Source organism: Taeniopygia guttata, chromosome 1 (assembly GCF_048771995.1).
Source record: "Taeniopygia guttata chromosome 1, bTaeGut7.mat, whole genome shotgun sequence".
Lineage (NCBI taxonomy): Eukaryota > Metazoa > Chordata > Aves > Passeriformes > Estrildidae > Taeniopygia > Taeniopygia guttata.
Genome location: NC_133024.1, coordinates 83,293,994 through 83,307,889, shown reverse-complemented (window position 1 = coordinate 83,307,889; position 13,896 = coordinate 83,293,994). Strand labels below are relative to the sequence as shown.

General features: G+C 36.5%; 1 protein-coding gene across 1 annotated transcript in view; it reads right to left on the bottom strand.

Annotated features, from left to right (window-relative positions):
• The window catches only part of OCA2 (OCA2 melanosomal transmembrane protein), a 156,678-nt gene that overhangs the window by 107,796 nt on the left and 34,986 nt on the right, over positions 1–13,896 (bottom strand). Inside the window, exons 9-12 of the mRNA XM_041717364.2 lie at positions 3,978–4,049; positions 3,084–3,149; positions 1,907–1,963; positions 504–628 (exon numbers count right to left, since the gene is read on the bottom strand). Of these exons, the coding sequence (XP_041573298.2) occupies positions 504–628; positions 1,907–1,963; positions 3,084–3,149; positions 3,978–4,049 (320 nt within the window). The remainder of the gene's footprint in view (positions 1–503; positions 629–1,906; positions 1,964–3,083; positions 3,150–3,977; positions 4,050–13,896) is intronic.

The following is a 13,896-nucleotide window of genomic DNA, read 5'->3' as shown; positions in this document are numbered from 1 at the left end:
CAGGAATAGTTTAGATTTTCATATTCAAGAAAAAACTGTTAGATGAAATATGGACTTTTAAAAAAATTGTCACTATTTTTAGAAGGGATAACAATTTCACTAAAACATAAATTACTATCTAAAATTGTATATAAATATCAGCCAGCAAATAATAAAGCAGCTTTAATTTAAAATTTCTGCCTGTTTTACAGGGAAAAAAAAATCATCTACTAGGGAGCATTTGTGACAATATTCTATTGCAGTTGAGATATGAAGACAAACCAGAACAGTCAGCTGACAAGGCAATATTCACAGGTTTCAGATATGTGCTCAATATTAATGCAAAGGCAAAAGGCAACCCATCCCTCTGAAAGGGCTAGCTTTTTATTCTACTACAATGAGGGTATTTGAAGTTCTAATTTCCATTTAAATTATTAAGAAAACCTCCAAACAAGTATTTTGCAGACATGTCTATTACTGATTGCTGGCTATAAAAGACCAAGTCCAAATCTGTAACAAAATACCTTATGGTTACTGGAGTAAAGAGCAGCATAGTAGTAACATTGTCCAAAAATGCAGAAAGAATTGCAGCAATGAGGCACAGAAGCGTAATCATGGCCCACACCTTGCCTCGAGAGAACCGATAAGCCTAGGAAAACCAAACAGAAGCAAAATTAATGGACTAAATCACTCCAGCTTAAATTTCAAAAAAATAATAGATAAAGCAAGTTGATCAAAATCAAGCAACAATGAGCTGAGAGCATTTACTATTCCTTTACTATTACTCCCTCTCCAATACTAAATAATTTGGCATGAAAATAATCAATGGAAGTGGGCAAACAATCCCATCATGCAAACAAATAAACAAGTCTGAAGAAACACCACGCTCTGCTGCCAGTCATAAAGGGGGTCTGCAGCAGAAGGGCTGAGCCTCCATCTCCTGCCTACATGCCCAGGTGGACCAACATGGTTTAGACCTCCCTTCCTCTCCACGCCTGGGACATGTTCCCCATCCTCAGAGCAGCGCTGCTGGAGTCCAGAGGAGGGCCACAAACATGATCAAAACACTGGAGCATCTCTCCTACGAGAACAGGCTGGAAGAGATCTGCATTACTCAGCCTGGCGAAGAGAAGGGTCACCTTACAGCATCTTTCAGTACCTGAACAGGGACAATAAGACAGCTGTGGGGGGAGGCTTTGGGCAAGGGTATGTAGTCATAGGACAAGAGGGATTGGCTTTAAACTGAGAGAGTAAGCTTAGATTAGGTATTAGTTAGAAATTCTTTACTGTGAGAGTGGTGAGACTACAACAGGTTACCCAGAGAAGCTTTGGATGCCTCATCCCTGGAAGTGTTCAAGTCCAGGTTGAATGGGGTTTTAAGAAACCTGCTCTAGTGGAAGGTGTCCTTGCCCATGGCAGGGGGATTGGAACAAGATTATTAAGGTGTCTTCCAACCCAAACCATTCTCTAATTCTATGGTTGTGAGTCTATGAATTACACTTTTCATGTCAACTTTTGTTCTGCTACTGTTCAAAGGTCCGCAGCCACTTTTCACGTGTGGTCATAGAGCTAAAGATAGTTCCCATATATCTTCTGCCCTACTGCCAGGCATAAATAGACAGTTCAGCTACAATAGAACTGCAGTCCTGTGGAAATCAGTGAAATATTCAGATTAACAGTGTCCAAATGCTTGTGTACCCTACTGGGGACCTTTAACATTCTCCTGTAGAAACAGAATTCCATTAAGAGCTTCCTTTCATCCACAAAGGATTTTTCCAGTATTACAACATGACCACTGTCATTTCTAATATGATAAGTATACGTTGACCTTAGAAGGGTTCTTTAAGGATCGTGCTTGATGTGAAAGATTTGAATAAGCAATAATTTGATAAATCTAGAAATACTTAGAAGTACCAAATAAACCAACCTTTACTGCACAGTAATCAAAGAATCCAGTCTCTGAAAATATGGCCACCAAAACCATCTGCCAAAAGAAGAGGAAAAATATAATCCCTTGGATCTGATATATAAAAGTAATTGAATTATTACTCAAAACTAAAGCAAAGCAGTTTCTGATACTGAAAAATGGACTTCTTAACTGACACAGCTTTGAGAATCTAATCACCCTTATATTAGAATATCTACTACAGCTGCCAGATATCTCTAGTTAATGCATCATATAGTGAAATATACTTCTCAACATAAGCAGTCTGTAAATGTCATATGAGTCTAGTTGAATTTTATTTGTAGTGGCTAAGTGGGCATCATATATTAAGTACTCAATGTATCTCCCTTATATCATTCATCAAGAAGAACCAATAAATGTGTTTGCCCTCTGCAGAGAGCAGAAGATACTCTACAGAGCACAGAAGATAGTGGCTTCAAGAAATACTTGCATTTTCCCACATCTGGCAGGTCTCCTGTCCTTCTATCTTTGCTCTAGACAGAAATTTTTTTTTTTTTTTTTTTTTTTTTTTGGCTTTCTTTTTCTGTGGGGAATGCAAGGAGCAAGGATCAGTGTCAGGAAATAAGAAAAGCTCATAATTGAAACAGATAATTTTAATTTTGTCTCTGTATATTGTATATTTTGTGTAATAGTCTAATAGCATTTGGGCAATGATTTTTACTACAAATAGCTCCAGGCAAAGTGATTAAAATAATATATGATTAAAATCTCATCAGATATTACTTCTCCATTTCTGGCTTGCTTTTTCGTAGCTTCAGACAAAACAGTGAGACAAAAAACAACTCTTTCAGCAGAGTGTGTTTGAGGAAGGCATCGAATAAACAAAATAAAAAAGAATAATGACAGTGATAATACTTGTCCCTTAAACAGGTCTTTCTGTTTATAAATTCCAAGGATGTTTTTAGCATGTTGTCAATACAATTTCACAGATTAAAAAAAAATATAAAACAATCAACATGTCAAAAGACTCTTTCAGAGGTCTGATTCTCATTCTTTTTTGGTAAATTTCTTAAGAGAAAAATGTTCATCATTAGTTGTCTGACTAAAGTACAATTAACAAAATGTTCTAAAAGGAAATATCTCCATACTGAATATGATTATTTTGGCACATTTATAGCAAAATATATGTTTTTATTACCATTCCAAACAATAATGCCAGTGTCTCATAGTCAATCCACTCCACCACTTTGATCATACTTGGCCTCTGCAATCAAAAAATACAATTACTAGTGAATGCCACCTAACATGTGATTAGCTATGACTTATAAACTCTGCTTAATTGATGAACCATTTAAATAAATGTAATGGAAATTAATAAGTGTTCCTACAAGCTACATAAAAAGGACTCTATAATTGCCATTACTACTATTATTATTATTACTAATTCAAAATACTGCTGGCATCCTAAGTTGGTCATTATCAGGCTATTGGTTGATCTAGTTGTTCTTTACTTAACATTACAGAAATAAAAGATAAACAAATTACATGGTACATTGTGGTTCCTTTTTTGGTAAAAGAACAAAAGCATACCACTTCACCTGTGAACAAACTGGAGCGCATTAAAGGGAACATAGTAATGATGTGGTTATGAGAACAACCGAGAAAATCAATCTGATGTTTGACTATATATCAACAAAGAGTAAGCAGCAGGCGAAACAAAAGGGTTGGAACATGCAAGCATGAGATGTAATTATTTAGGGTAGTATAAAGCAGTGTATTTCCATTTAGGTTTGCTTGGTAGCCTAACATTACTGAAAATAACAGTGTTAAACTAACACTGGATTAAGCTGAAAATAGTTGCAGTCAGCTTCCTGCAAATCAGAATAAAAAAGCATCAACTGATGTTTTTGTATTCCCCTTGTCTACACATTAATCTGACCTCTTTTCCCACCCTAGTTTCTGTCCTACCATTTCTCTTTCTCAAAAAACACTGCTTTGCCACATGCTCAGTTAGAGCTGGGCAAACATGGAAATTAATGATACCTGACACCACAGTCATAGACAAAGGGAATATTACAGTTTGATAACTTACCTCCCCAACAATAGCTAAGGCAGCTAAAGCGGCCAAAGCACCCAGCATGGCTGCAAGGGTCCTGTGAACAATCTGCAATAAAAGGTAAGAATTGACCACAGACTCCTCTAAGCATCTCCTTGCTATTAAAAAGGAGGGAGGAAAGGATAAAACCTCATGTACACAATTCTTTTCTTGGCTTGCTTAAGGGTTTTTTTCTGACTAGATGATGGTTAATTACTTTGCTATTAAAAAAAAAAAAAAAAACAACAACAAAAACCCAAAAAAACACTGACCCACAAACAGAACTAAAAACCAAATAAAACAAAAAGGAAAAAAAAAATAAACTAAAGCCTTGCCTGTTTGTGTAGCAAACACTGCTAGGGAGTCTCATCTCTAATATCCTTCAGCACCAGTTTCTTATATTTGCCTGTAGGTCACCCAAGAAGGAAAGCAATTCATCTTCCCTAACTTAAGGATCAAAAAGCCTCATCCTGTTGGCTTCCCTTCACATCCCATGGAAAGAAGGTGCATGCCTAGGAGGTGATCCCTCTCATTCTTAGTAGGGGCTTGTTCAGCAAGCGTGCCCTGAAAATGTGCTTTATTTCTTCAAGAACTCATCTGTACTTATTTAATCCTCTGTTTGGAAGATCACAGATTGTGTAAAATAACTCGGCTAAAGTAAGCATGTAATTAATAAAAATCACACTACAAAAGACTGAATCTAATTACCAGCTTTCACTATTAATGTGTTTAAATATTATTCCAACACAAGTTAAAATTATTGTTGAGGAAGAAATAAAAGAGTCTAGAAACATTTCATTTGCCTCTAATTTCATAAGAAATATTTTGCTGATAACAAAAAATAGGATGAGAGCATCTCAAGGCTTTCCTCCATGTTTGTAAAGGAAAATCAAAAAAGGAAAGATTTGGCTTTGTTTTTTCTCCTTGATTATAAATTTTTAATGGAAATGGCAAAAAAACTACAAAATTTACCAAAAATAGAAAAACAAATATATAAATTACTAACGCAAGAGTAAAAAATATATTTGTCTCATTCTCCTGTTTTCCTTAAAAATGCACTGAAGGATAACCTATTCACAAAGCAGGAGATCAGACCAATATTTTTATGCCCTAATGACCTATTTCTTCAGAACACAGATTACAGCTCCCACCAGCACCTACACAGATGTGTGTGATAACCCACTGGTTCATATTTGATTTCCCGTTTCAGTGCATTGACAGGTAGGAACACATATGGTCCTTCTGATTCTGCAAAGGTGGGGAGCATTTTATAACATTCCACAGGCTGGCAATCAGGTGCAGCAATTGGACCTAACAGCTCTCTCCAGGCAGAGCTGTCCATTAGGGGAGGGGATCAGCTTCTTACCAGAGCAAAGCTCAGGTGTAGGCTAAAAGGAAATCCTCAGCTGTCCTCAAACTGAAGGTTTTCTCCTCATGCAACCCCCACCCACATTAGATGGCTCTTTTGCAGTTCTCAGAAAGATATCATAGGTTTTCTGAGATTTGTTTAGCTACAGTTTTTTGCATATTTCCACATAAGCACTTTTGCTGTCACTGTTGTATGCTTAATTGCTTGCATTGAGTTGACTGCATTTTCAGTTTCCAAGAGTTTGCTGTCACCTATGGGTGAAGTTGGCCTTAATTTATGCAGAAAGAAACAGAACAAATTAAGTCATCTGTCGGTTCCTTCATTCCAATGGTTTTTCAAGTAGGATATACAAAAGTATATCCTTAAGAATGAACAAGGTGCAAAGCTGTATTACAAAAACTTAGCAAATGTACAACTCCCCATTCCAGCAAATTATCAAATGAAAGTCATAAAGTAATGTAAAGCCTAGAAAGAACACTTAAGTAAAATCTGAGACATGTAAATATTAAAAAATTGATATCTGGAAAGCTTAATGAAAAAATAGATTACTCTCTTTAATTTTCTTTTCACAGAAAATAAACCCCAAACAAATAACATATGCACAAGTATTTTTAAAAACTTAAAAATATAGAAGTTAAGAGGTTCAGGTTATGAGTTCTGACATTCTTTGAACCATAATTCCATCTAATACATATTTCAAGGGCTTTATATCAAGCAAAATTCCATTATTATTCTTTTGAAAAATATTACAGGTGACCAAACCCTTTTGAAGATTGGCAGGAGGATGAGTATCTTTTCAGGATGAATCTCGGAGTGTATCCATAAACAACAGCTCAGGTAGAGAATTGAAAGGGCTCAAAAATAAATTAAGACAGAGACATAATCCCAGAAAAGCTGAGAGATTTAGAGGACTTCTGAATCTAAAGACATTTTTAAAGGTTAAGTGAGAAGTCATCTGTATTCATCTGATTGTTCTCTCACTTGAGAAAGGGCAGACCCTTGTGCAATGACCACGGAGATGAGAAAGACAGGACTGATGAGGAGGAAAATACAAAGCCTTTATAGTGTATCAGTTTGTATGCTAGAGCTCCCCACCTCCCATTCCTACTGCAAACCTTATAAACTATTTGCAAAAAGGGCATCTTCGTTATCACCATCACCTTTATTTTTGTCTGAAGAATACCTAGCAGTGCTGTCTTACTGCAACAGCAAAGGATAGGGCTCTTGCCTTTTTCAATGGGACAGTAATATCAGTACAAAGTGCTACTGAAAGCAATGCAGTCCAGATTTCACTCTTTACAAAGCAGGATACAGTTTTGAGCTCACTGATACAGGGTGTTACAAAGCTAAGAGATGAAAAAACTGAAAAAAAAAGGGAATGGATGTTTACAGTATTTTTATATTAAAAAATGAAAATACCCAAAGTTGCAACAATGAAACAACAGTGTCAACAATGTAGGTGTGTTGATAGCAAACTCATAGGGTCAGTCAGAATAAGCAAAGACTTGTAAAGGCTACTATAGCAATTTTGTTTCATAATTCTCTGTAGACAGTTTGTATGTGTCATGATTGTCTGCTGGGTGATAAACACAATGTGCCGAATGCTTATTCTAATAGTTTCCATACTCTTAATTCAGGAGTTCATTTTAAAGTAAGAGATTAAAGCTACCCAAATAATTTATGCCACAAATCTTTTTGCTTGATATTAATTAACAGTATAGAGCTGCAGAACTATAATGCAAATTGGATTTAGAAAGCCTAGACCTTTCCCAGATTTAAATTACTTTATTTGAAAGTGCTTTGGAATTTTTGCACTGAGTTCATCAAACCATTTGATAGACTGCAACAGCACCATTATAAACACTATTCTGAATTCCAAACACTAAATATTATATGGTGTTCCAGGAACCAAAAGGAAAATATTTAGAAGTAATTTGAATAAATACCTGGATGCTATTTCAGAGCATATCTTTCCCAGCTGAAATCCAGGACATGTGCATTTCTGAAATGTGTTTCTGAAGATATTTGGTAAATGATATATCATACCAAACATTTTATTTCCACAAGTCCTTTGTTTTAAGTCATAAATAGGTGTTGAAATATGTGTCAATTCTTTTAATATAAAGCTTCAAACAGAGTACATATTAATTTCTTATCCATTTTTGTCTCAAATGAAGTCTGTTTTATTGAACTTCTTATTTTATTGATAAATTAATTTACAGTTGATAGAGTGGCAACATTGTTGTATTTCAACAAAGATGCAGTTATTACTAAGCCTATATTCACATATGGGTATTACATATTTTTCACCTACCTCCAGAATATCTGAGATCTTTCTTATAAAATCGACAGCCAAATCCCTCTTAGACTTTATATAGTCTCTAGTTTATTTCTTTATTCTCAAGTGACAAGGAGGGAGAGAAGTAAAATTTACCCTAGGATAGCTTTTTTTCTGACTTTATGTTTTGTACCTATTCCTTGTTATGTTTTAATAAGGATTGATTTGGTTTAAATAAGACATCCTCAGCAGTGGAAGAAGTTTTTTCCACAGTTTTTCCTAAAGACAATCAAGACACTTTTAGCCTGAACACCTCTGAAAACGTGCTCCTCAATCACATCCCTTGATGGAGTTATCTTATAATTTGCTGTCATGCATTTTACAAATTTTGGTGGTCTGCTTTGCCTTGGTCTATTCCAATTGTTTCAGCAGGATACAGATGAAACCTCAGTCTTTCATGGGTACATATATTTGATTCACTCTTAAGCAGATTGAAAAGAAGTGGATCAAAAAACCCCACATTTTGGAAAATTAATGCAGAAGTCTAACACTAGCATCAGAAGCTGTAATCAAAAATGGAAATTGCAGAAAAACAATGGTAATTTAGCTTTAAAATTTAGATTAATTTTTCCTAACTGTCAAGCAACATGACTGAAAATTTTGGTTTACGATAGAAAACAAGGATCAAAAAAAGCCTTGAAATACTTTGAACTCTGCATTGCTGTAGATCCACTTCAAAACTGAATGGCACCAAATTCTTAATCCATGGAAGTTTTCTTTATTTCTAGCAAATTGTACAATTTGGATGCAATAAAGCAACAGACTAGAAATATAGGATATAGTCAGATACAAAGGAGTTCAGAGCAGAAGAAAAAGGAAGTCTGTGATGCCTGATATTTCATTTTTCACATGCTCACCTCTGTTAAAGAGACTGACCAGTCAGTGAAAGCATAGCAACATACCTCCCCTTCAGCTGGTGATGGCAGCTTATGTTTTAGCTTCTCACCCTCCTGCCCCCAGTTTGCTCCCTGCACAAGCTCTGCAGAAGCCGTTCTGGAGCCCCTTCAGCCTTGGGGCTCTGCATGCAGCACATGGAAATCCCTCATGTGCCTCAACAGCTTGTGCAAAATGAATGATAACGGAAAAATAATTGCCTTAGAATTACCCAGTTAAGCAGTAGTAAGTAAACTCTGTAGGGATTTTAATTAGGCAAAAGGGAGCTGCTTCACATAGCTTAGAAAGAATGACATGCTGCTGCAGTGTGCAGGGATGGGCTGGAGCAACTCTTGAGGTAAGCATGTAAAGTACACTGGTGAAATTATGTGCATCAAGCACATAAAAACCCAAGCATCACAAAAATCTGTGACAACAAGAACAGCTATTTATATCTTTCTCTGATGATCAGGACACTATCTATATGTATTCTATATATGCAGGCATGAATCATAAAATAAGATTTTACACTAGGTTAAATATTTAGAAAATATAATAATGAATCTCATTTTTATAAGTCAAAATATGCCAAAACTGCATCACTGTACATAAGTATGACTTGCTTGGGGAAAAAAAACCATCATGGGCCCAAAGTTTACTCATTTTTACAAGAAATCAATGGTGAATCAATATTATGCTACTGCCATTTGCATGAAATATGTAACCAAGACCAGTTAAGAACACTGACTGGAGAAATCTGTGGATTTAGAAACATCATCATATCTTAGTACTAACATGCATTCCTATTCATTCTTTTCACAATAAATATTTATGTCTGTAACTGTGAAAATAATATTCTATATATACTCATTTATAGTCAATAAGCTCTTTTAAAAGGAAAATACCCCACCTTAAATTACTATTTTTAAATGGAAACACTAGATTCTGTAGCAAATTTTGTAATTTCTGGACATCTACTCAACCCCAAGGAAAGAAAGCACCCATCTATGACATTCTGCTATAACACCTATTTCTACTCAGATAGTGTGCCAAATTACTTGTTCTTATTTAATGTCTGTGGAGGTAGTCCTGGTATAAACAACCCTGCCTTAGGGGAAGTCATGTAAGACAACAGTTTGTCACTTTCTAATACAATGCTATGCAATATAAAAACTATACAAGATGATTCTCTTAAACAGAAAGTGATTAAAAGTAATATTATATGGTGTCCAAGAAAATGCCTGTATTAGTTCACTTTTATCCCTATGATATGTGTGCTGGTTTTTGCTGGGGCAGAGCTAAGTTTCTTCACAGGATCTGGTAGAGGACTACATTTTGGATATGTGTTGAACATAGGGTTAATAATGTAGAGATGTTTTTGTCATTGCTGAGCAGGGCTTACACAGAGCCAAGGCCTTTTCTGCTTTTCCTACTGCCAGGCTGATGAGCAGACTATGGTTGCATGGGAGATTGTGAGCCAGGACAGCTGACCCCAACAGACCAAAGGGATATTCCAGACTATATGACATCATGATCACTATATAAAGAGGGGGAAAGAAGGAGGAAAGGGGGACATTTGGAGCGGTGGTGTTTGCCTTCCCAAGTTCTGTATGATGGGGCCCTGCTCTCCTGGAGATGGCTGAATGCCTGCCTGCCCATGGGAAGAACTGAAGTAATTCCTTGTTTTTCTTTGTTTGCATGCTGCTTTCACTTGCCTTATTAAACTGTCTTTATCTTAATCCATGACTTTTCTACCTTTTATCCTTTCGATTTTTTCTCTGATCCCTCTGGTGGGGGAGTGAATGAAAAGTTTCCTGGGGCTTGGATGCTGGCTGCGGTTAAACCACAACAGCACATTAACTAGAGCAAGCTAAGAAGTACAAGGTAAGGATATCTTATAATTCTTGTCTAGGATAGGCAGCCCTGAAATCCTGTGATTAGGTCAACTGCATTAAGCTGACATCAGTTCTTTCTATACATAAAACAATGCAGAGAGAGAATCAGGGAGAGAGATAGACAGAGAAAGCAACTTAAGAAATCAAATTATTTTCTGTGAATAAATTACCAGATCAATTCATTCCCCTCTTCTCTACCAAAAATCTATAGGATGTTTCTAGATTCTGCAGAGATATTTGTTACTCCAAAGCTCTGTCAAAGGGTTTGAATGAACAATGTGCACAATTTACAATCTTTTCAGAGTCTATGAGTTTTCTTCCTCAGCTATATCACTGCTTGCTGTTTGTAGAGAAAACAAAATTACTAAAGCTTTATGCTGATATGGAACATTGGATTAACTGGTTCAAAGTGATATTTGAATGATGCAAAGACAAATATACCCTTGATGCATGAGATGAAACAAATTATTGAATTTTTATGCCTTGGAAACTTGAGGAAAAAGTAAAGCTGGAGAGAAGAACATAGAACTAGGAAGGAAGAGGGGAAAGTATCATTTGTGCAGGTGATGGACAGAGGACCCAGAAGAGGGTGTAATCCTATCAGGTGAGGGTTGAAATGACTGCTAAATTGAGTGTTGTTTTGAAATAACCTCTCACCTCAGAATATTAAGGTAAAGAAGGATAAAAAGGTAATATTTCTATCAGAAATAGCTAGCTAATATTTCTATGAGAATCATACAAAAGAGAGAAATCTGCCATACCTATATCACTACAGTCATAAGTGGATGTTTTCCAGACTCTACATGTTGGAATGGTTTTGATGTTAAGAAAAACAGTTTTATATATCTCCAGAAAACTCCAGAAGGTAGCATTCAGTGACATCTAATAGCATGATAGCCCCTTTGAGTCAAATTTTAAAAGCAAATCTCATAGTACTTGGTATGAATTTTGGGATTTTGTCTTGTTACAGAAGTGGACAGACACATAGAGAAATGAACAAACTTGTGTTCTGTAAATCAGGGCCTTGACTCCATTCACATTAATGAGATGAGCCCTGCAGAAAGAGAGGATGATGAGCATTTTTATGTGCCAAGGCACTCATTCCTGTAATTTTAGCTACATAAAACATGTTCTACTTGACTTAAGTAAAGAGATCTGGTCATGAGCCACTAAAGAACCTTGAAGAAAATAAACCAAACTGCTTCTGTGGGCCAACATGATCAAAGCCATTGTTTACCAACAGGTCTAGGAATAAGCTTTCAGTCTTGCAAGGGTCAATTCAGTTCTCCAGCACCTACCTCAGCAGGCTTTGCTGACTCCATCCACTCCAGGTACCTTGATATCATTCCCAATGCATACCCTCATTCTTTGTGTCCTAAAGACATCTGTGAGGACTGAGAGACCCTCAATTATGTTTATAGTTTCAGAACATTTTCTGAAACAGAAGAAGATGCCACCATTTGTATTTTCCCAGTTATCTCAGTTATCTCTAGTCTTTAGAATAATAAGACTGGGAACTTCTAGTACAAAGAAATTACATGGACCAAATAAGGAAATTTTACCTTCCCAGTCTGAATTTTTGTCAGCCCTCTTAAAATACTAGGTTAATAAGCCATGCAGAAATACAGCCACACACTATGAACAGTAGAGCAAGCTGCAGTACTTGCATTACCTTTACAGGGAACTTTCTGCTAGAGCTAGCAGTTCCTCTGGAGAGTCTTTCATCCCTGACATCTCCTTTTTTTTTTTTTCACTCCACTTTTCTTCTCTGAATTTTTTTCCTCTTTAAATCATGTCATCATATCTCCCTTCAAGCCTGCCCTCTACACTTTTAGTTTTTTCTTTCATTTTTACCTTTTCTCTTGCTGAAGATACCATCTGAGGCCCCAGAAAGAGCTGAGTGGTTCTCATCCCTGTTTGTGTGCATTAGAAGTGTACATGAGTTCTAACAACTTGTTAAAATTTTAAGACTTCATGGCTCTCTACCCTCTGGTTGCCGTAGGCAGGGTAGAACCTGAATGGCAGCATTCAATTAAGCTAATTTAATGTTCTGTTCCCTCTCTCAAACTAAAAGGAAACACACCAATCCACAAAATACATAGTATGCAAGGCAGGGCAAAACATTTGAATTTGCCAGATTTTCACAAATTGAACAAAATACAGTTCAAAATTAGATTTTAAAGGCACAGAAATTAGCAAACAGTCATTTGGAAATTAGTTTTTACATTTAGTGTGGAAAATATGACTGGTATTATTTCAATAAAATAGCATTCTGTGAAAAGAGAAGACTCACAACACCTTTTAAAGTAGACAATCCTATCTAGTCCTTAGAATAGTGAGCAGCACCATCCAGTGGCAATTTTTTTCCTATTTCATTCTTAATTAAAGATAGTTTACATGCTGCTGAAGCACCATAGCACCCAAAAGGAGTGTTTCCTTTAAAACACACATATTCAGAGCACAGCCAGACTTCTACCAAGATAGATCTAACAATTAGGCAGGCAATAGTCAGTGTAAAATCAATATTCATATTGGGTTAATAATACAAAATTGTTATTATAACATATCAAGCTGTGATCCAGCTGGGGATTTTGCTTGCTGTTATATTGCATTTTTGTTTTAATTGAAACCCATCCTTTCCTCATCATATAGAATTTTCCTTCATTTAAGCTTTCTTCCCTTTGCTGTAGGTAGGGCAGGTAAAAATGACTAGTTTATCTTACTGGTGCTGACCCTGTCCTTTTAGAGCCTCCTCACTGCTGGCAGTGGTCTGCTCTACACAAGCAATAGAAATCCTGGCACCTTGGGGGTACTGATAAAATCTTCTTCATAAGGAGCAGCTCGCAATGCTCCTGCACAGCAGATTGAAAGTAATTCTGAGCTCCTCGAAATGCACTGAGATCAAAATACACAGAGGTCACAGCTTCCTTCTAAATTAGGGAAAGACATTAAGGATTGACAGTAAAGGTTGATTGTCTCTACTGCTTAATTGGCAGCTCAGTAGCAGTCTGTTCTCTCTGGAAGAATATCTAGGGTACCACTTGGTTGAATATTTCAGTCTGGGAGACAGGATAGATGGATCTGTCCCATGTCTGGATCTCCTTGTTCAATCCAGTCATCCAGCATCTACTTCAGCAAGCTTTACTGCACACCCTCAGTTTATATCCTAAAACCAGTTCTCATGGGGATGGCAAGAGTGCCCTCATCAAAGTGCCCAATTTCAGCTGAGGAGGTATGGGGAGAAGTAGAGTTTTGAATATAAAGGTGCTTTAGAGTTACAGGGACTCCAAACAAGATCCAAAACCCTTTGTTGCCCAGGGCAGATGAGGTTAGACTGCTGCTCCAGAGCAAGCTAGATTTCTATTTAAGGTAAGTTTTACTACCGGATTTTATGTTTAGGTTCTGTACAACCCTCAGTGTTTCAGTATTTAAAGCTTCTGG